The sequence below is a fragment of the Panulirus ornatus genome, chromosome 66 (genome assembly GCF_036320965.1).
Source record: "Panulirus ornatus isolate Po-2019 chromosome 66, ASM3632096v1, whole genome shotgun sequence".
In the NCBI taxonomy this organism is placed as follows: domain Eukaryota; kingdom Metazoa; phylum Arthropoda; class Malacostraca; order Decapoda; family Palinuridae; genus Panulirus; species Panulirus ornatus.
Window position 1 is genome coordinate 6,360,748 of NC_092289.1, and position 22,898 is coordinate 6,383,645.

At 42.3% G+C, this 22,898-nt stretch overlaps 1 protein-coding gene across 1 annotated transcript in view; it reads right to left on the reverse strand.

Annotated features, from left to right (window-relative positions):
* The window catches only part of LOC139746926 (uncharacterized), a 210,077-nt gene that overhangs the window by 21,288 nt on the left and 165,891 nt on the right, over positions 1 to 22,898 (reverse strand). The window contains 4 exon segments of the mRNA XM_071658611.1: positions 1,888 to 2,979; positions 4,935 to 5,061; positions 8,429 to 8,595; positions 15,766 to 15,836. Of these exon segments, the coding sequence (XP_071514712.1) occupies positions 1,888 to 2,979; positions 4,935 to 5,061; positions 8,429 to 8,595; positions 15,766 to 15,836 (1,457 nt within the window).

Genomic DNA, 22,898 nt, shown 5'->3' on the forward strand with positions numbered 1-22,898 from the left:
TACACTTGTATCCTCTTCCTTTCTCCCTCCATAACCATGCATGTAACAACTGTTGCCTCACCTTTTCTCACATTCATCAGTTCTTCAAAGCACTCTTTCCATCTTCCTTTCACATCCTCCTTTTAGATTCAGTAATTCCCCTTCCTAACTTCTCACTAACATTTCCACTCTTACATCCACCTCTTTTGTCTTTCACCTCCTTCCCGCACATTTCTTATTTTCCTGAAAATTTTCACTCAACTTTCTTCCAAAATCTTCATCTACTCTCTTTGTTTTCCTTTGTAAGCTCCTTAACATTCCACTTATACATTTTATATTCTTCCCTCCTCCTTTAATGAACTTCCACTGGTAAGCTCCTTTTCAACAATCTACCATATGCCTTTTTCCTCCCTTTCACAGCACTTCTTATCTTCTGTCCACCATGCACTGCCCCTTTTTATCCCTATATCTCATAACCTTGCATCCAACTACTAATTCAGCAACTTTTAATAGTATTTCTCTAAGCACTTTAAACACCTCATTCACACATGACTGTATCCCTACATTCACTGAACTTCTATCTACACTTTCAGTCACACTTCTTTCATACTTCTCTCTGCATTTTTTCAAATTCATCTCCTCGCTAGCCAACACTTTTACCTCTCCCTTCTTCCTTCCAACACACCTCCATGAAGTGGTCAGAATCTCAAAAAGATCCTCTCAACTCCAGCATCTAGCATGACCTTTCTCAACCTTTCATCCACTGCCACATAGTAATTTAAAGCCTTTTACTCTTCTCTTCCATCATTTCTCATCCACAGACATGGATCAACTTGTGCTGGAAAAACAAAGAAAAAGCGTTCGCAAACAATAAACCCCTCTCAGCACAGACATCCACAAGATAACATCCATTCTCATTTACTCCAGGCACTCCCAACCTACTATTGCCAATTTCATCACATCCCACTTTTGTATTCATAGCATCCATTACAATCAGGTTTCTCTTATTCTTAAATCCATTTATACAGTCATCTAAATTTTTCCTGAAACACTTCATTTCATTCTTACCTTGTACAGTCTTCATATTCACATGCGTATATACACGTACCCATGCATACTCTACAATTCCAATCTTTCCTTTCACCTACACTATTCTTGATCCATTCAATCCATGCTCTGTTACACCTTTCCACACTCTCAGTGATAGCAGAACTGCACATCCTTCTTTCCCTTTTCCCCATGTCATTCTAAATAGCTATGATCTACCTCTTTCAAAAATCAGGTTTTTCAACTCTTACAAAACTCATTATTTTCCATCTTTTGTCTACAAACTTCTATGTCTCTAGCCCCTTCCCAAATTTCACTTACAGCCGCCTGGATTTACTGGGAACTTTTATCTGTGGTTGGAGCCTTTGGGTAGAGAGAGAAATGAAAGTGACCAAAAGAGCAATCAAAATGTCATATTTTAATTTCATACTATTAACCATTTCCTGCATTAGCAAGGTAGTGTTAAGAGCAGAGGACTGAGCCTTTGAGGGAATATCTTCACTTGGCTCCCTTCTCTGTTCCTTCTTTGGGAAAATTAAAAACGCAAGGGGAGGATTTCCAGCCCCCACTCCCTCCCCTTTCAGTCGCCTTCTACAACACGCAGGGAATACATAGGAAGTATTCTTTCTCCCCTATAGCACTAAAGTTAAGCACTGAAATCTGAGTGAACAGGGAAAGCACAATGAAATTTAAAAGACTATGATGATGAGAGAAAGATTGCAAGATGGGGCCTAATATAAAATTATAATACACTCAGTTCATAGTTGTCAATATATATGAAATACCCTAAAACTCAAAAAATATCAATTGCATGGAAATGATTAAAGCTTTAGCTTTATGAAATCACATGTTAGAACTTACCTTCAAGAAATAATGACCATCCTTTTTTCCTTCAGATGATTTACTTTTATTTACATTCACTTTCACATCTGAAACACCATTTATATCACTAGTTCTATCTTCAGAGTCTTGCTCTTCCGTAACACTAACTTCCTCATCAATTGCACTTCCATTAACACATGGCTCTTTACCCAACGTAACTTCAGTTTCCTTCACATTTGCGTTACCATTCACAATCTTATGAACAACAACTGGTTTACTGTTTCTACTAACAACTTTGTTTCCTCTATTTCCAATAGGTACCTCAGGTTTAGACTGAGGAACAGGAGGCTTCTGGGGTTCCTTCTCATATGTATCTGTTAAGGTGATTGGTATGACTCTTCCAGGTCTTTTGGGTGATTCAACTTCCCTACTGGCATCTAATGACGGTAAATCCAGGGAGATACCTGATCTCAACCTATTATTACGTTTCACTTGTAACTGCGTTCTGAACTCTGGACGCAAGTGCCTGAATACACTAGGGAATCCTTCTGGAGCTTTTGCTTCTGGTTCAAAATGACTATCATTGTGTAATGCCAAGAGAGGGCTCCTGTACCCCCCTGATTCTCTATCCTTCTGCTCTTTTTCTAGCTCTAACAGAGATCGACGACTACGAAAGCCTGCAGCAAGAGCACTCGGTCCATAAAGACGTTCAATCCTTGATTGAATAAAAGATTTTGTTTCTGGAGTATCACCATTGGTGTGAGATGAACAATGTATACTGTCACTCGTTTCACTAATGCCACCTCTTACAACACTTTGCTCAAATGAGTATTGGTAGCTGGAAGACTTTACTGTACTTGAATCGCTCATACTTATTTCTACTAGGCGAACACGATGGGCCCCCTGAGTTGGCTCATCTTTCTCATGGCCATTCATTGTTTCTCTTGATCCGGATTTCACCAGATAACCTCTATCTACACTAATACTTCGACCCTGTGAAGGTCTTCTTCCAGATTTTCTTGATGAGTTTTGACGGCCCCGTTCACCTGGGGGTTGAGGAAACTCAGCCTTAAACCGAGCTAGTTCTTCCTTCAGCTCCCGAATCTTGGCAGCAGTTGCTTGTGGTGAAGTCTGTATGGAGAAAATATTCATAAATATTTCACAGAGAAAAAATGCACTTTAGATTGAAAGTGAAATATGTTCTTAATACCTATCCAATATCATTGAACTCCACTTCACATATGATGAATAAAGTTTAATGACCTTCACAGACCCCTCAATTATATCATCAACTTATGAGACAGAACAGCCTCTATAACTAGCATTTCATGATTATTCACTCTACTCTACATACTAAGAAAATTTATGAGGATACCTATGTCAAAACCCACCCTTTAACCCTCACATAAACTGCACTCACACCCACCCTTTAATCCTCACATAAACTGCACCCACACCCACCCTTTAATCTTTACACAAACTGCAGCCAAAGTACTAGAAATTCACTAGGATATAGTTTTCACAAGAAGCCTTGTCTGCAGCCACATTATTTTCAACGGTGATGTCACACTTACATTTCAGTACTTTGGCATCACTTCTTAGGCTCTGATTACCATCTGCAGATGTCTGAACATGGAAATGGCAAGGTTCCTAAAGTATTGTAGGTATGTTTAGGGTCCTCTTGAATGAGGCGTTGATGGAAGCAGCCACCTGATTATGTGTTTTGATTGCCCAGTGTGTCTAGAAATTTCATGTGTACCTCCATTTTCCTGAAGCCCTAATCAAGGCCATTCCATTAATTAAGTATAATAAAAAGTATAATGCACCGAAACCACAGCTCCCTTTCCACATCCAGGCCCCACAAACCTTTCCATGGTTTACCCCGGATGCTTCACATGCCCTGGTGACAGCACGTTGACCCCAGTATACCACATCGTTCTAATTCACTCTATTCCTTGCACACCTTTCACCCTCCTGTATATTCAGGCCCCGATTGCTCAAAATCTTTTTCACTCCATCCTTACACCTCCAATTTGGTCTCCCGCTTCTCCTTGTTCCCTCCACCTCTGACACATATATCCTCTTTGTAAATCTGAGCCAGGTACCCATTTTATCGAACAACTCATAAGGGCAGATGAACAGCCGGGTTGACTGTGGACAAACTGCTGCAACCAGGATTTGAACCTACATGTTCAACCCTAGGCAGCCTATGAATGCTTCATGGTCAAGAATGCTAACTACTACACCACGTAAGTCTCATTTCCAGGCTTTCTCTTCCTTTTAAAGGATGGTAGCCAAGAAGAGTAAGAAAGACCATCTTTCCCTAGAGATTGCCTGATGTACACTGAGGTGGGTTGCTGGTACACACTGTCAGAACACGTCTCAGCAACAAGATGTATTATGATTTCACCTCAAGAGCATCATGTGCTTATACCCAAAATAAACCTCAGCCATGTATCACCTATGAAAATATATGGGGCTTGTACAAGGCTTTTTGTGGACACTGTATTATTCTTTTATAAAGTCTTAGGTTGTTTCTGAGTGGTCTCTGTTAGTATAGTGTTAACTAACTTGGTAGGGGTTGGTTTCAATTGGTTTAGTCTTGATTTTGGTCAGTATAAATATACTTCGCTAATGTACCAAATTTGGTTGGTGTTGATCATTTCCTGTCCTGGTTTAGTCAGTTTCAGTACATGTGACACACTAATGTAAATAACCAAAACAACAAAAGAAATACCAGCTTTAGTTTTCACTTAACACAGATTTCTTCTCTTCATACTGAACCACCTCTGAATCTATTCAGCCCTCACATTCAATACTTTTCCATTCTAGTATTTATTCAGAATTAAAAATATACAAACCCTTTTCCTTTGGCCTTTCCCCACTGTTTAACATTAAAAGGCTTGCCACAGTCTCACATTAGCAATGCATAATGCATATATAACCTAAATCTAGGATTGCCACCTCATTTCATTTCATTACATCTGTGATCCTTTCCCTCACAAATCTTAGAATACCAATAAATCCTTAACCCCAATGATATGCCAAGTTTCATGTGTGCATGAATGAAACTTCCTAGCTTTTACCTTTGAACGAGGATCAAATACTTTCCACTCTGGCCGCATAGGACTAGAATCTCTACTTCTGCTGAATGCTAGACGAGCTGGGCTAGCATCTCTTGAGCGAAAACCATCCCGTAGTGATGAGTCATACCTGCAAGATAGGATCATTTAAACTTTCATAAACTTAAATTAGATTACTGTAATGGTGATAGTTGGAACTTAATAATTCTAATTATTTATCATTACTATACTTGATTGCCATTTCTCATGTTAGCGAGGTAGCACCAGTACGCAGACGAAGAAAGACCCATCCACTCATATACACACATATATACATACTCGCCCATACACGTACTTGTAATTATCAACACATATAACTACATATACATGAACATACACAGCCATATACATATACGTATACCCACGTACATATTCATACTCGCTTACCTTCATCCACTCCCAGCAACAACCCGACACCCCCTGCATCAGCAAAGTAGCGCCACGAAATCAAGACAAAAAAGGCCATATTTGTTCACACTTAGTCTCTAGCTGTCATGTGTGATGCACCGGAACCACAGCTCCCTATCCATATCCAGGCCCCAGAGAACTTTCCATGGTTTACCCCATATGTTTCACATGCCTGGTTCAGTCCATTGACAGCACATCGACCCCAGTATACTTCATCGCTTCAATTCACTCTATTCCTTGCATGCATCTCACTCTCCTCCATGTTCAGGCTCTAATTGCTCAAAATCTTTTACACTCCATTCTTCCACCTCCAACTTGGTCTCCCACTTCTTGTTCCCTCCACTTCTGACACATATATCCTCTTTATCAACCTTTCCTCTTTCATTCTCTCCATATGTCCTAACATTTCAAAACCCCCTCTTGCGAAAGGTAAGTTGGTCAATCTTGTCTCAACTTTGGAGCCACCTAATGTTGTAATTGAGACTAACCCTTTTCATATTAGTGATAGTGAGAGCTGCAAGGGTGACAGTGTGTCTGTAGAAGAGGATCCGTTTAGGGGGAACTACAATGCATTCCTGTCTAAGGGTTATGTCGGTAGCTGTGGAGAAAGAAAAGAGGTGACTGTATTGCAGACTGTGCTGCAGTCTCTGATGTTAAGAGGGTTTGATGCCTCTGGAAGAGTTTGAAAAATGAGTCTTGTTAGACGGGCTGTAGAGCCTCAAGGAAGCTCCACTAGCTACTGTGTGTGTGGAAACATCTATTCACGGCACCTGCTCTTGTGGAGATTGTGGATAAGTTGCCTGTCTCGGGAGTGAACTCTGTATTAGGCAATGACCCAATGGAAGGAAAAATGAGTATGGTGCCAATGTTTTCTGTGAGACCGGGGGAGTCCACAGAGACAAAGCAACTTGAAGAAGAGATACCAGAGGTATTCCCAGTGTGTGCAGTTACCAGGTCCATGACAGCTAGTAAGGCAGACTGTGTGCACGAGGAGACAGGTTGACATGGAGAGACTGAAAACACCCTTTGAGGATGAAACCAGTGAGGTGGAGCTGTGTGATACTTCTCTGCTGGTAAGGAATTCGAACATGGGTTAGAGGGTGAGAATGATGATTTGTCTCAGCAGATTCTGAAGTAATCATAAAAGGCCAAACCAGAATTTAAGAGACTGTTCAAATTGGCTGAAGAATCTGCTGATGGTTATTATATTCAAGATGGGTTGCTAATGAGGAAATGGTGTCTGGTGTCATGTAATGGGGAAGACAAAGAGTGGCAGACAGTCCACCAGATAGCGGTGCCACATACCTACAGAAAGGAGATTTTGAAACTTGCAATGACTCAAGCTCTGCAGGGGTCACTCAGGGGTGAGAAAGATCCTGGACAGAGTGTGTCGGAATGTATACTGGCCTGCTCCCTCAGTTTAAGCTTCGTTCCACCGTGCTATAATTGACATTGAGGGGCCCCCTTGCCAAGAACCTCATCTAGTAACTGTTATATCTTAATTAACATTGATATGGTCACAAGATATCCCGAAGCAATACCTTTAAGAAACATGAATGCAAAAGCTATTGTCCAGGAACTGCTTAGTTTCTTCACAAAGTTTCAACTATCCAAAGAGGTGTAATCAGGGAAGCAACTCAGGAGAATTTAAGAGGGACCTAGGCACAAATGAAGGGCTGATTGACAAGCGGTCTTGATTGAAGAGTTTTGAGACAGGTGATAAGGTGATGCTTCTATTACCCCAACCAGGATAACTGCTTGCACCTGTTTTCAGGCTCCATACACCATTATTCGGAGGGTAAGAGACTTAAATCACCTTGCCTTGACTCATGACAGGAGAAAAGGGCAGAGCTTATGCCACATCAACATGTTAAACCATATTTCATTCATGATCCTCTCCCTCTCAAGCAGTGTGCTGGTCTGCATGACTGAATGTCCAGCAGGAACCGTGTGTGACAAGGATGACGATCCAGCTACAGGTGCCCTGGAGACCTGACAGAGACATGGACAGGGAGTGGGAGGCGAAACTCTTGCACCTGACGGAGGAGCAATGTTTGCAGATGTCTATCCTGCTGACAAAACATCCTGAGGTTTTCCAAAGCACACCTGGACAGACCCCCCCACAGACAAGTCATGATTTATGTGGAAGATGCCTGGCCAATTAAACAAGCTCCTTACCAGGTGATTCCACAACAAGCAACGATCCTTCAAAAAGAGCTGCACTACATGTTGGAGCGTGACTTGATTGAACTGTGTCAGTCAGAGTGGAGCTCACCTGTGACCCTTGTACCCAAGCCTGACAGGACCTATTGGTTCTGTATCGACTACTGCCACATTAATGAGGTGAAAAGGACTGACAGTTACCCCCTTCCACATGAGGAAGATTCCACAGACTGTGGTGGCAATGCTCACTAACTGACAAAACTTGACCTCAAGAAACAGTACTGGCAAATTAAATCAACTGAGAGAGCACAGGATATCAGTGCTTTTGTAGTGTTGGGACAGACATATAAGTGTAAAGTGGTGCCTTTTGGCATGAAAAATGCCCATGCCACATTTCAGCAACTTATGAACATTCTCATCAGAGACTTGCCTGGTTGTTTATTTTATTTGGATGATATTGGTTTATACAGTCAGAGTTGGGACAAACATTTACAAAGACCTGACAACCTTTTGACTGTCTTGGGTGAAGCTAACTTTGTTCTCAAAAGGGACAAATGTGAATCTGTGAAAGCTAAGGTGCAGCATTTGGGCTATGTGATCAGCCATGGTGAGCTAGCTCCACCAACAGTAAAAGTCCAGGCTTTAGCCCAGATAAGCTGTGTCCACCAGAAGAGACTACAGGTCAGAAACTGTGTTTGTCTGGCATTGCTTCAGTAAATACTTCCTATTTCTTGCTGGTGTGTGAATGTTTTGGGTATGTATTTCCTTTACACTACTGTTACTAGAAAAGAATGATGATTTCGCTAAGATTTAAAAAAAAATCTAAATAATCACATATATAACTAAACCATTACTTCATTAGAACATTTAATGAAATGCATTCTCACCTGTTAAGACGACTGTAACCATTAACTGCACAAGATATTCCCAAGTAAGATGGGGCCTTGTAGCTGACATCTGTCGTATCACACGAGTCTCTTAGAGAGCCAGGATCAGTAAACGCCTGAGGCTTGAGAATAGGTCTCAGTGGAGTGGTTACTATATTTTCTCCAACCTGAAATGACAGTAATGAGCTACAGGCAACTATCACTTACACAAAAGAAAATATGCCTATCAACATAAGCCATGACAAAGTATCTCAGTTTTACTGAATCCCCTTTTCAATTATCCCAGTATTACTGAATCCCCTTGTTAATTAAATACAGCTTATGGTTTCATGTCCCCTTGAACTGGGGGTGTTTCACCAGAGGCAGCTCCCCCTTAATATATGGTTTCATGCTCCCTTGAACTAGGGGTAACTTACCATAGGCAGCTCCCCCTTAATATTACCTCCTCTCTGTTTATGGAACTCTAAACTCTCAGTGGAATTTTGTATCTCATCCAGAACATCCCTGATGATGTGTAAATATCTACTGCAAATGGTGGTTAGGCTAATGAAGTTTTTGAAATACCACAGGGCTTTAGAACTACATCCCATCAAGGAAGCTGTGGTTTTTCCAGTCAGCAAAAAGTCTATCCTGATACTGAGAAAGAATTCTCCCTTGAAACCTAGTCAAACTAAAGTGAAGAATGGGGGGAAATTGTACGCAATAAGAGTACTGTGTGGAAGGAAAGATAGCATCCACTTACACAGCTATTAACAGTGGTCTCATCTCAGGTTCTTTCCTATTGTTTATTCTCCTTTTCCCACACATGATCTCTCCATAACTTCTAAACCTTTTCAATTTCATATCAATAATTACATTTCACAAATCTCAACTTACTTTTCCTCCTCTCATCCTCCTAATACTCATTCTATTTTCATACTGAACATATTTCCTCTCTCAATATAGATATGTGACACACTTCGGAATGGGGAATCAGCAAATTCAGTTGCGCTAAAATGCATGCAATTTCTCTCTCTTTCTGAGAGTCATTCATTTCCCTCTGTTCAATCTAAGACACCACAATTCAATCTCATATTAACATTAATCTGTCTGGCATTACCACATTCTCCATTCTATTCTGGAAACCCCACATAACCATTACATAGTCTGCTTCTCCAAATTTCTGGGTGCTGTACAGGTTCCTTAATTTCTTTCTTGTGAGGAGCTATTACTCATTTACATGGGTCGCATGTGCTGTAATATCTGGGATGGTAATTTACCCATCTTTCAATTATTCAGAGTGGAATCAAATGGTTTTCTATCTCATTAATTCTGAACATATCTCATCTCTTAACCCATTCGTTTCTGCACACCATGATGTTGCTGCTCTCTCTGTTCTAAAGGTATTATTGTGGCCACTGCACTTATAAGCTGTCTGCCTGTGTCCCTGTGGCACATGTCTGGCCACTACATGCCAATTTCCATGTTGAAACAAGCCACTTAAGGACTAACCAACACAAAACAGTACCTCCTTCCCTCGAATAGCTAAGTTGTAGAATTCTCTTCCTCCCTTCTATTTTTCCTCTTCCTATAACCATTTTACCTCTGATCTACTGCCTATGACTACTCTATATATTGTGCCATCAATGCAGCGCTTTTTAATTTTAAATTTTTTCTTTCCACTGGAAAGAGGAGTTAATATCTGTGAGGGCAAAGATGTGCACGTTTGAAAGAACAGTAGTCCCAACAATTGTATCATGTGAGGCTTGGTCTGTATCTAGATGAGAATGTATAAAAGTGGATGAATGTGCTGGATATGAAATGTTTGAGGAAAATGTGTGTCATTAGGTTGGTTGATTAAGAAACGAGAATAAGAATGATTTGCGGCAATAAAAGGAGCACGGATAAGACAACTGAAGTGAGAGTGCTGAAACTTGTTTGGACATATGGACAAAATGAGTGAGGAAAGGTTGAAAAAGAGGATTCATGGGTTAGAAGTGGAGATGAGGAGGAGACCAAATTGGAGATGGAAGGCTGGAAGGAAATTTTAAGGTTTTGAGTGTTTGGGGACTGAACATGCAGGAGGTTATAATATGTGCACAGAACAGAGTCAATTTGAATGATGTGGTATACAGTGGGTGAAATGCTGTAAATGGACAGAACATAGTCATATGAAGAAGCCATGGGGAAACCACACAAAGGTCTGTGGAGCCTTGCTGTGGAGAGGGGTTATGTTTAGGTGAAATACACAGGACTGCAGAGAACAGACATGAGTGATTGAGGCTACATCTTCATCTGTTCCTGGCATTATCTCACCATCATGGGTAACAATGAACATGAATGACAAAAAAAAATCAAATATAGTTATTTATGCAACAGTACTAGACCCCTTCCAACCAAACCACTCTACAACAAACCACCAACCTCCAAGCAGAAATAGAAAGCTTACCCCTACCACTCACTTCAGTAACTTCTACTCAGATCCCACCACTCCCATCAAATATATCACAGACAAAACAATAACACTGACATAACCCAAGAAGCACTAGGCATCTGACCTTCCAACACAGTCTTAAACTTCAACCCACCAGACATATGCATACTTCATAACACATTCCTCCAAAATGAGTCACACACTCCTGTCTATGCTCTGGACATCACCCATCTCTACTACACTACAAACACAGTTTCAAGATATCTCAAAACCCTTCATGCCCATGATGCAATTACAATAATGAAGATATTAAGCACTTACTAAACTGCCCTGCACTCTATGCACATAGATGCATACATCACAACACTTTATGACCTGTTATTCCAGCTGGTGGATGTGATTAAAGTGGTGCACGAGCCTCATAAAAATAAATGGATATGTACATACCACTATAGTAACACGTTACGTGTCTCATGTTCTCATGATAACGAGTAAATGTTCAAGCTGAAACACTGCCAGCCATTTGATGCATCCCTCCTAGTGGCATAATAAATACACATTTCTATACAAGCATGTTGTAATTTCCAATAATATATGTTCCATCATTTATACATATCTATATACATTATCTATACATATTTGTACTGTATGGGAAGGGAGTTTTATACTCATGGGCTCCATTTTTTTGAGCACTGTACTATCACACAACCTCTTAAATTTGTATATTCTGTCTGCATTAACCATGTCCTCAGTCAATTTGTTCCATTCCACCACCACTCTTGTACTATAAAAGAACTTCTTTACATCCTTATTTACAGGTTTCTTACTTAATTTCACGCTTTTTCCACTGGCTGCTCTCTAATTAAATCTCGCATAGAACTGTGCCCATGATTACTATTTGTGTTTTAGAGAGAGAGAACTTTACACTGATTCTGCCCCATCTTCTTAGCCTTGCATATATGTACCATGTCTTTACTCTATCCATGTATGCAGACACACATACATATCCTAGCATATGCCAGTTACCCATTCTATAGACAAGCTCCTTGGGGAGGATGAACAGCTGGGTGGCCTGGGGACCAGCTTCAGTGACCAGGATTTGAAACTATGCATGTCTGATCGCAGGCAGCCAGTGTATGTATAATGATCAGCAACGCTAACTCTACACCAAGGACAGGTGTGTGTGTGTGTGTGTGTGTGTTGTAAAGGTCTAGACATATGGAGAGGATGAGTGAAGAAAGGATTACTAAAAGAGTATGAACTTCAAAAAAGGAAGGAACAAGGAAAAGAAACAAACCAAGGAGGAGGTGGAAAGATAAAATGAAAGATACATTGAAGACTTGGGGCCTGGACTTGCTGGAGGGTGTGAGGTGTGCAAGGGATACAGCAAATTGGAGTATGTGGTTTACAGGGGATGACATGCAGTTAAAGGGCTGAAAGAGGGCATATGAACCAGCTGGGAGAAAGTACGGAAAAGCCCATGGGGGTTGGATGTGGATAAGAGGCTCAGGCTTTGAAGTATTTAACATGACAACTAGAAAGTGGGTCCGAGCAATGAGGTCATTTCTTCATCTATTCTTGGTGCTATCTCTCTATTTCAGGATAGGGGAAAAAATACACACACACACACCTGTCCATATATAGAGAGGGGACGGGAGCGGGGGGCCAGAAATCCTCCCCTCCTTGTATTTCAACTTTCTAAAAATGGGAAACAGAAGGAGTCACGCAGGGAGTGCTCATCCTCCTCGTAGACTCAGATTGGGGTGTCTAAATGTGTGTGGATGTAACCAAGATGTGAAAAAAGGAGAGATAGGTAGTATGTTTGAGGAGAGGAACCTGGATGTTTTGGCTCTGAGTGAAACGAAGCTCAAGGGTAAAGGGGAAGAGTGGTTTGGGAATGTCTTGGGAGTAAAGTCGGGGGTTAGTGAGAGGACAAGAGCAAGGGAAGGAGTAGCAGTACTCCTGAAACAGGAGTTGTGGGAGTATGTGATAGAATGTAAGAAAGTAAATTCTAGATTAATATGGGTAAAACTGAAAGTTGATGGAGAGAGATGGGTGATTATTGGTGCATATGCACCTGGGCATGAGAAGAAAGATCATGAGAGGCAAGTGTTTTGGGAGCAGCTGAATGAGTGTGTTACTGGTTTTGATGCACAAGACCGGGTTATAGTGATGGGTGATTTGAATGCAAAGGTGAGTAATGTGGCAGTTGAGGGAATAATTGGTATACATGGGGTGTTCAGTGTTGTAAATGGAAATGGTGAAGAGCTTGTAGATTTATGTGCTGAAAAAGGACTGGTGATTGGGAATACCTGGTTTAAAAAGCAAGTATATGTATGTAAGTAGGAGAGATGGCCAGAGAGCGTTATTGGATTATGTGTTAATTGACAGGCGTGCAAAAGAGAGACTTTTGGATGTTAATGTGCTGAGAGGTGCAACTGGAGGGATGTCTGATCATTATCTTGTGGAGGCTAAGGTGAAGATTTGTATGGGTTTTCAGAAAAGAAGAGTGAATGTTGGGGTGAAGAGGGTGGTGAGAGTAAGTGAGCTTGGGAAGGAGACTTGTGTGAGGAAGTACCAGGAGAGACTGAGTACAGAATGGAAAAAGGTGAGAACAATGGAAGTAAGGGGAGTGGGGGAGGAATGGGATGTATTTAGGGAATCAGTGATGGATTGCGCAAAAGATGCTTGTGGCATGAGAAGAGTGGGAGGTGGGTTGATTAGAAAAGGTAGTGAGTGGTGGGATGAAGAAGTAAGATTATTAGTGAAAGAGAAGAGAGAGGCATTTGGACGATTTTTGCAGGGAAAAAATGCAATTGAGTGGGAGATGAATAAAAGAGAGACAGGAGGTCAAGAGAAAGGTGCAAGAGGTGAAAAAGAGGGCAAATGAGAGTTGGGGTGAGAGAGTATCATTAAATTTTAGGGAGAATAAAAAGATGTTCTGGAAGGAGGTAAATAAAGTGCGTAAGACAAGGGAGCAAATGGGAACTTCAGTGAAGGGCGCTAATGGGGAGGTGATAGCAAGTAGTGGTGATGTGAGAGGGAGATGGAGTGAGTATTTTGAAGGTTTGTTGAATGTGTTTGATGATAGAGTGGCAGATATAGGGTGTTTTGGTCGAGGTGGTGTGCAAAGTGAGAGGGTTAGGGAAAATGATTTGGTAAACAGAGAAGAGGTAGTAAAAGCTTTGCAGAAGATGAAAGCCGGCAAGGCAGCAGGTTTGGATGGTGTTGCAGTGGAATGTATTAAAAAAGGGGGTGACTGTATTGTTGACTGGTTGGTAAGGTTATTTAATGTATGTATGACTCATGGTGAGGGGCCTGAGGATTGGTGGAATGCGTGCATAGTGCCATTGTACAAAGGCAAAGGGGATAAGAGTGAGTGCTCGAATTACAGAGGTATAAGTCTGTTGAGTATTCCTGGTAAATTATATGGGAGGGTATTGATTGAGAGGGTGAAGGCATGTACAGAGCATCAGATTGGGGAAGAGCAGTGTGGTTTCAGAAGTGGTAGAGGATGTGTGGATCAGGTGTTTGCTTTGAAGAATGTATGTGAGAAATACTTAGAAAAGCAAATGGATTTGTATGTAGCATTTATGGATCTGGAGAAGGCATATGAAAGAGTTGATAGAGATGCTCTGTGGAAGGTATTAAGAATATATGGTGTGGGAGGCAAGTTGTTCGAAGCAGTGAAAAGTTTTTATCGAGGATGTAAGGCATGTGTACGTGTAGGAAGAGAGGAAAGTGATTGGTTCTCAGTGAATGTAGGTTTGCGGCAGGGGTGTGTGATGTCTCCATGGTTGTTTAATTTGTTTATGGATGGGGTTGTTAGGGAGGTGAATGCAAGAGTTTTGGAAAGAGGGGCAAGTATGAAGTCTGTTGTGGATGAGAGAGCTTGGGAAGTGAGTCAGTTGTTGTTCGCTGATGATACAGCGCTGGTGGCTGATTCATGTGAGAAACTGCAGAAGCTGGTGACTGAGTTTGGTAAAGTGTGTGAAAGAAGAAAGTTAAGAGGAAATGTGAATAAGAGCAAGGTTATTAGGTACAGTAGGGTTGAGGGTCAAGTCAATTGGGAGGTAAGTTTGAATGGAGAAAAACTGGAGGAAGTGAAGTGTTTTAGATATCTGGGAGTGGATCTGGCAGCGGATGGAACCATGGAAGCGGAAGTGAATCATAGGGTGGGGGAGGGGGCGAAAATCCTGGGAGCCTTGAAGAATGTGTGGAAGTCGAGAACATTATCTCGGAAAGCAAAAATGGGTATGTTTGAAGGAATAGTGGTTCCAACAATGTTGTATGGTTGCGAGGCGTGGGCTATGAATAGAGTTGTGCGCAGGAGGGTGGATGTGCTGGAAATGAGATGTTTGAGGACAATGTGTGGTGTGAGGTAAACTTGATCGAGTAAGTAATGTAAGGGTAAGAGAGATGTGTGGAAATAAAAAGAGCATGGGTGAGAGAGCAGAAGAGGGTGTTTTGAAATGGTTTGGGCACATGGAGAGAATGAGTGAGGAAAGATTGACCAAGAGGATATATGTGTCGGAGGCGGAGGGAACAAGGAGAAGTGGGAGACCAAATTGGAGGTGGAATGATGGAGTGAAAAAGATTTTGAGTGATCGGGGCCTGAACATGCAGGAGGGTGAAAGGCGGGCAAGGAATAGAGTGAATTGGATCGATGTGGTATACCAGGGTTGACGTGCTATATCTATATCACAGTACACTGAAAACAAAAGTACAGTATAAGTACTGAAGTTTACCATAAACCACTCAGACAACTGTGCAACCATCATAAAAAATTAGCATAAAAACACAGTAAAAAAAAAAAAGAAGTCTAAGGTCTTGAACATCTTTCACCAAATGATAAAGGAAGTAAACAAGATAAGATTAAGGATGGATTTAATGTATATTCATACTAATGTATATTCATACTTACATTGGTGACTTCCGAGAGATTGTTCTCTAAACTGACACTACGTAGGCTTCGACGAGAACCATCTACAGCTTCTGTGGATCAAAACATAATCAAAGTTATTACAAATCCTTGGATACATACAATTCACATCATAATCATACAAAATTTTCAATAACAATCTAGAAACAAAACTACCAATATCTTTCCTTATAAAACAATAACTTGAATCCAATCACAACTTGAAAATTCTTTAACAGTGCTCAACATGAAACCCAAAATATGTATGAGAAATTATTGTAATTTGAAATGATGTACATCATAGTGAATGAGTGCAGATTATATAAAAATCTGCTTGCAACCTGCACATAAGTTGCCAATCCAGTAAAACCCAATCAGCATCACAAAAACCATATCTGTTAAATGCTTCAGTTACCTTACACATGACAAATGTTTCTCCCCAACAATGTACATACCTGACCCAAATTGTAACTAGAAATACTTCTACTGATTACAGCATGTTCCTCTCAATTTACCACCAGAAATGTCTCCTTATTAATGATAAAAATTGTTCTACATTTCATAAGGCCTACGTTCTGATTTCATGTATTACCTGTCTTTCTGACTTACATTACTATCTTAGTACTTCCCATTCCAATCAATATAAAGGTGTTTTTCTAATCACAAACACATTTCCTTCTTTAATATTCAAAAGGGTGCTCCACATCTTTAAAGGTGAACCTCCTTTTTTTTCTATATTTTTTCATGAATTTTGAAAACAGATCTATTTTGTCGCTTCCTTTGGAACAGTTGGAAATAAATGCCCTTAAAATGAACTTGGCGAGTATTTTCTTACACGAATCCCTGTCCTGAAATATCAATATCACTAGAAATTGTTTAAATACAACTGGAAATTGCTTAAACCCTAAGAAAATTAGACATCATTATTACAACAGATTTAACCCCAATGGTGAACGAGTTATTTCACTCATGATAACAATTCATTCATCAGCCACATCATTATCGCGCACGTCAGCCAGGACAGGGTCAAGGTGGGAGGACCAGTGGCGATAAATGCGATAAAGCAGCCGAAGGCTCGGCGTTACATCAAGGGCGCCGCCCATCCGCTAAAAACCCTCCTCCTCCCTAACCACTATCAACACCAGCACCTTATTTGTACTTTAGTCCCCTTAACAAAATGAAACAACACGTGTCACCATGATACTGTATCGCACGACTTAAAAATACGTGTAATAGTAATACTGTAAACGCACGACATGAGTGAAGGGAAATGCTGTGGTGTTCTGTGGGCGGGGGGAGGGGACAGCAGTTCCTAGGTGTCCTGGGCAACCACGTAGTATGCCAGAGGAGTACTGATCCATGTGCTTTACCAGAGCATCGCTGTGGTTCATCAAGGTGTCTCTGGTCACCATGCGCCCTACATGGCTAACTTCTGGTCCGCCAAGAGTCTCGGGTTCCCATGAGGTGTACCAGATCAGCTGTGGGCGACTGTGTCAGCATCTACTGTGCCCGAAACACTACTTAACGTATTCCCATGGATCTTGCATATCAAGATGGAAAACACGACTTTACTCCCTAATCGTGCGCTAAACTCCCTAAGGGTGTGGCGGGAAGTTGTCCAAACGTCTGAGGTCCAGTTGCTTCAACGTCCGTCCACAGATAATCATAATCCATACATGATCTCGCTTTGCGGTTGTACTAAGGGAAACAATAACCATCTACATGACCAACACAAAACACATACAGGCCATACAGATATATTATCTTCTGGAAAAACGGAGGCATAATTATCAGAAGCTGTCGGAAGGATTCGTCCAAACATAAGTGTCTGGCGAGTTCATCTCGAGGATGGTGTGTGTCTGTATACATATATATATATATATATATATATATATATATATATATATATATATATATATATATATATATATACACACACACACACACACACGAGAGAGAGAGAGAGAGAGAGAGAGAGAGAGAGAGAGAGAGAGAGAGAGAGAGAGAGAGAGAGAGAGAGAGAGAGAGATAGAGATTTCTGAGTTAAGATCTCACTAGGATTGATGGCGTTGTGGGAAGATGGTTCATAAAGTGTGACTTAACTAGCGATGTAACCCACTTGCAAGCGACGATCGGTAACAGTACAAACACAGTTACGATTACACACACACACACACACACACACACACACACATTATTTCATACCTGCTCGTCATTTCCCCCGTGAGCATGGTAGCGCCAAGTAAAGAATGAACGGCCCCCATTTGCGAACATACATATGTAATGCACCGCAAATACAGCCCCCAAAGACGTTTCTGTGGTTTCCCCTGGCTGGTTTACATGCCATGATTCAGTCCATTGGAAGCACGTCTACCCCTGTATGCCAATTCACTGTATTTCGTGCCCGCATTCATGCTCAGGCTACAAACACTCAAAATCTTTTTTACTCCATCCTCCCACCTCTAATTACGTCAACCATACTTGTCCCATCCACCTCAGACACATTCACTTCGTCAACCATTCCTTCCTCATTCTCTGTATCCATACGTCCAAACCATTTCAGCATACATTCCTCAGTTCTCTCGAGCAAACTCTTCTTATTTACACCACCTCCACTTTACCTTATCAATTCTTACTTGATTCGACCCTTCCCTCACCACATACTGCTCGGAATCATTTAATTTCCAACGTACCCACCTTCCTCACTATATTCCCAGCTATAACCCTTGCCTTGCATCTATACAATACCTTTGGGACGACTGTATCTTCAACCATACCCATTCATCGCCCTCCTCGAGTGCAGTCTCGCGCCCTCTACTCATTTCCCAATGCTCCCTGAGCCTTCACTCCCTCAGTCACTCTATTATGACTCACAGTCGCTTCCGTGGTTCCATCCGTTGCCATGTCCACTCTCGGGTTTCTAGAACATCCCACGCTCACAACTTTTCCCCGTTCAAACACACACCTTAACTAATGTCTCCCTCCACTGGTCAACTTTATCATCTTGTTCTTATTCACATCTAATCCAAACTTTCTCCCTTCATACAATCTCCTAAAATCAGACACCAACTTCTGCTGCTTCTCAATCAAATTTGCCACCAGTGCCGTATCATCAGCAAACAAGTGACACACTTTCCAGGTCCCCCCTCCCCTTCTACAGACAGCATACCTGCCCCTCACTCCAAGACCCTTACATTTACCATCCCACTCATTAGCAAATTAAACACTCACCCCGCTGCCACATTTACCATTCCACTCATTAGCAAATTAAACACCCCGCTGCCGCAGACTAACCTTCACCTGGAACCACTCACTCCTCTCTCCACCTATTGGCACAACATAGCGAGTACTCTCGTCAAAGAGCTTATTAATCCAAAGCAGTCCACATATCCCTCCTACTGGCAGGAGCGCAGCCTTAGGCTGCAGGAACCTATAGAAAGATCGTGGGTAACGCAGGGACTCTTCCACAGAAACTGGTCCTGGGGTGGATATATATATAAATCAACAAAGATTATACCCACAGAACAGAGTTAAGTGGTGGTTGTTGTCAAAGGGACGACGCTTTACCCATCCCTTCAGATCCAGCCATCCATAACACCAGTCTGGGACGAAACACGGTTTATGTAAACCATTGACGCAAGACGTTACCTCCAAATCCCCAACTATTTCCGTTCTCATATACGTCTTGAGTTATACAAAATGTTCCAACTGACCATATGGCTCACCATCATAATACCCTCACATCTAACGGACGAGCCAAATTCTTGTACTGGCAACGCTGTCATAAGGAGCAAAATACCCAGAGAGAGAGAGAGAGAGAGAGAGAGAGAGAGAAGAGTTTTGCTTGTATGGCAGACCAAGCGCGTACGCACACTTGCATGCGGCTTGCCTGCTGTGCACCGCCACGCATCAAGCTTACACAGATGTCAATCCAAGGTTCTTCATGGACTGTCCTTAAACACAGTTTCCTTTTAAATATATCTGTAGTTGCTCCATGTGTGTTTCTTATTTCTCCAGGCACAGTACTGTATTATCTTGTTTCTTATTTCTCCAGGCACAGTACTGTACTATCTTGTTTCTTGTCATTTGTTTGAATGGTGACCAAACAACAAAGCAATATACATGTGTGATAACTCACAAGTCTCGTACATTATCCTTACTCCATTACTTCCCTCGAAATGCCTCGTTTCTAGGACGAACACTCACAGGTTGAGGAGAATTTCACGACCCGTTCTTATTTCGCATCATTTAATTCCATCTGGTTCCCTTCCCACCGCTTTCTCTTGGGTTTCTGATCTTTGTGTTTTCCTCTCCTATCATCTGCAAAACATCTGACCATATATATATATATATATATATATATATATATATATATATATATATATATATACTTCACGTACCTCTCTATGTCTGCAATAAGATGGAACGTTCTCTTCGCCATACACGGGACTATTTGACACCAATTTGTATTTTCTGTGTTACAGAACTTTAGCAGATCTAATTTTCAAGTCTACCGCAAATATTTTGTCTCCGACACTTTTTGTGAAAAATAACTCAAAGCCAGAATTGCAAAATGCACAATTCAAGTCGTGGAAAAGTGTCGTGTCTCTTCCCCAGCAATAAAGTTCCGCCTATGTCAACATGGAGTTGGGAAGTTGCATGTGTGTACATTTACAGAGTAGAATGCGTGCCAGCCTTTGTTTATACTATCAATGTTAATCAGGAGCTCCACAATATGTTTATTCGCTTGTTTACACTGATTATATGCGAAGTTTGGCTACCTGTTCTAAAGTGGTATTTGGTATATCCGTTACACTCGAGTGATCTACGCTTTGCCTTGCTATACCACCAGGGGCTTGGCTGTCTTTTTTTTAAGAAAAAAAAAAAAAAAACGTACCAGAAGAGGGAGAGGCAGATGAAATACGATAATCAGTCAAGCTGAAGGGGGGAAAAAAAAAGTAATGGAAGGAGCCTGCCTCGTAGCGGTGGTGTGGTAGCAATGCTAGCTAACCTCCCACACGAACAACGTTCCTGGACACCTACACACGACCCCTAAACACTACGCGACACTTACCTCACACACACACACATACACAGTACTCCCAACACCAGCACACCAGGCGGTACAACCACCCATGATCATTCGCGCCGACCTCCCGACTCTGTAGATCCCACTCTACATACATAACAACTACGATCGGCAGGCTAGGCGTGTCGTGGTCACACCTGACCCGAACTCGGTGAGGCGTGTGGCGTGAAAGGAAGGCCATGTGTGCAATGGTTAAATACTAAAGACTCTACACTCAGGTACAGAGGTGGTGTGTGTGTAAAACCCGCATCCTACGTCGCTACACCCAGCGCCATCATAGCACCCAACTAAATGTCTCATCCATCGCTCCTCTCTCTCTCTCTCTCTCTAAAAAAAAAAGGACACAACAATACATGCACGACACGGAACAATTACATTCAATTACGTGCTACACAATTACGTGGGTCGTGGGTTAGGGTGGGTGACCAGACACTCCCGTGGGCAGGCCTCACTAACAACACTAGGCTGGCGATTCTTAAAGGCAAGGATGGCATGACAACGACACAGGACCCCCTCTTGCCCTAATGTGACAACACACACACACACACACACGACACTGTAGGACAACCTTCCCCAGGTCAAAGGTCACGTTCACCCGAGGTAAACACAAAGAAATTACAATTAACCCCTAAACACGCATCTAATTACATTAACATAGGTATTCTACAGTAGGTAATGGTTACTAGCACGACCCATGATAACCTGCACGACCCATGGTTACCTGCACGATACCGGGTTACTTGCACGACCCATGGTGACCTGCACGATCCAGGGTTACTTGCACGACCCATGGTAATCTGCAAGACTCAGGGTTACTTGCACGACCCATGGTAATCTGCAAGACTCATGGTTATTTGCACGACCCATGGTAATCTGCACGATCCATGGTAACCTGCAAGACTCAGGGTTACTTGCACGACCCATGGTAACCTGCAAGACTCATGGTTATTTGCACGACCCATGGTAATCTGCACGATCCATGGTAACCTGCAAGACTCAGGGTTACTTGCACGACCCATGGTAACCTGCAAGACTCATGGTTATTTGCACGACCCATGGTAATCTGCACGACCGAGGGTTACCTGCACGACCCATGGTAACCTGCAAGACTCAGGGTTACTTGCACGACCCAAGGTTACCTGCACGACCCATGGTAACCTGCAACTCAGGGTTACTTGCACGACCCATGGTTACCTGCACGACACAGGGTTACCTACACGACCCATGGTAACCTGCACGATCCATGGTTACTTGCACGACCCAGGGTTACCTGCACGACCTATGGTAACCTGCACGATCCATGGTTACTTGCACGACACAGAGTTACCTACACGACCCAGGGTTACCTACACGACCCATGGTTACCTGCACGACCCAGGGTTACCTGCACGACACAGAGTTACCTGCACGATCCATGGTTACCTGCACGACCCAGGGTTACTTGCACGACCTACTCTCACTGCCCACAATCATTCGAGCATCTACGAAAATAACGTGTCATTACGGACGCTCAACACCGCCTCGTGGAACCCTCATAAAACGAGGAGTTCAGGTTAGCGTGTTCATTGTGGCGTCGCCCTAGTTAAGCAGAGAGACTACATCAATGAATATGGTTATAACATGATCACGAGAAGGCCCACTGGTATTGATCCCCACGGTGAGGACAGACCACCTGGCGTCTTGTAGTTATAACACGATCAAGAAGGGCCACTGGTAGTGATCCCAGGGTGAGGACAGACCACCTGGCGTCTTGTGGTTATAACACGATCAAGGAGGCCCACTGGTATTGATCCCAGGGTGAGGACAGACCACCTGGCGTCTTGTGGGTATAATACGATCAAGGCGGCTGGTATTAACCCCAGGGTGAGGACAGACCTCCTGTGGTTATAACACGATCAAGGAGGCCAACTGGTATTGACCCCAGGGTGAGGACAGACCTCCTGTGGTTATAACACGATCAAGAAGGGCCACTGGTATTGACCCCCAGGGTGAGGACAGACCACCTGGCGTCTTGTGGTTATAACACGATCAAGGAGGCCAACTGGTA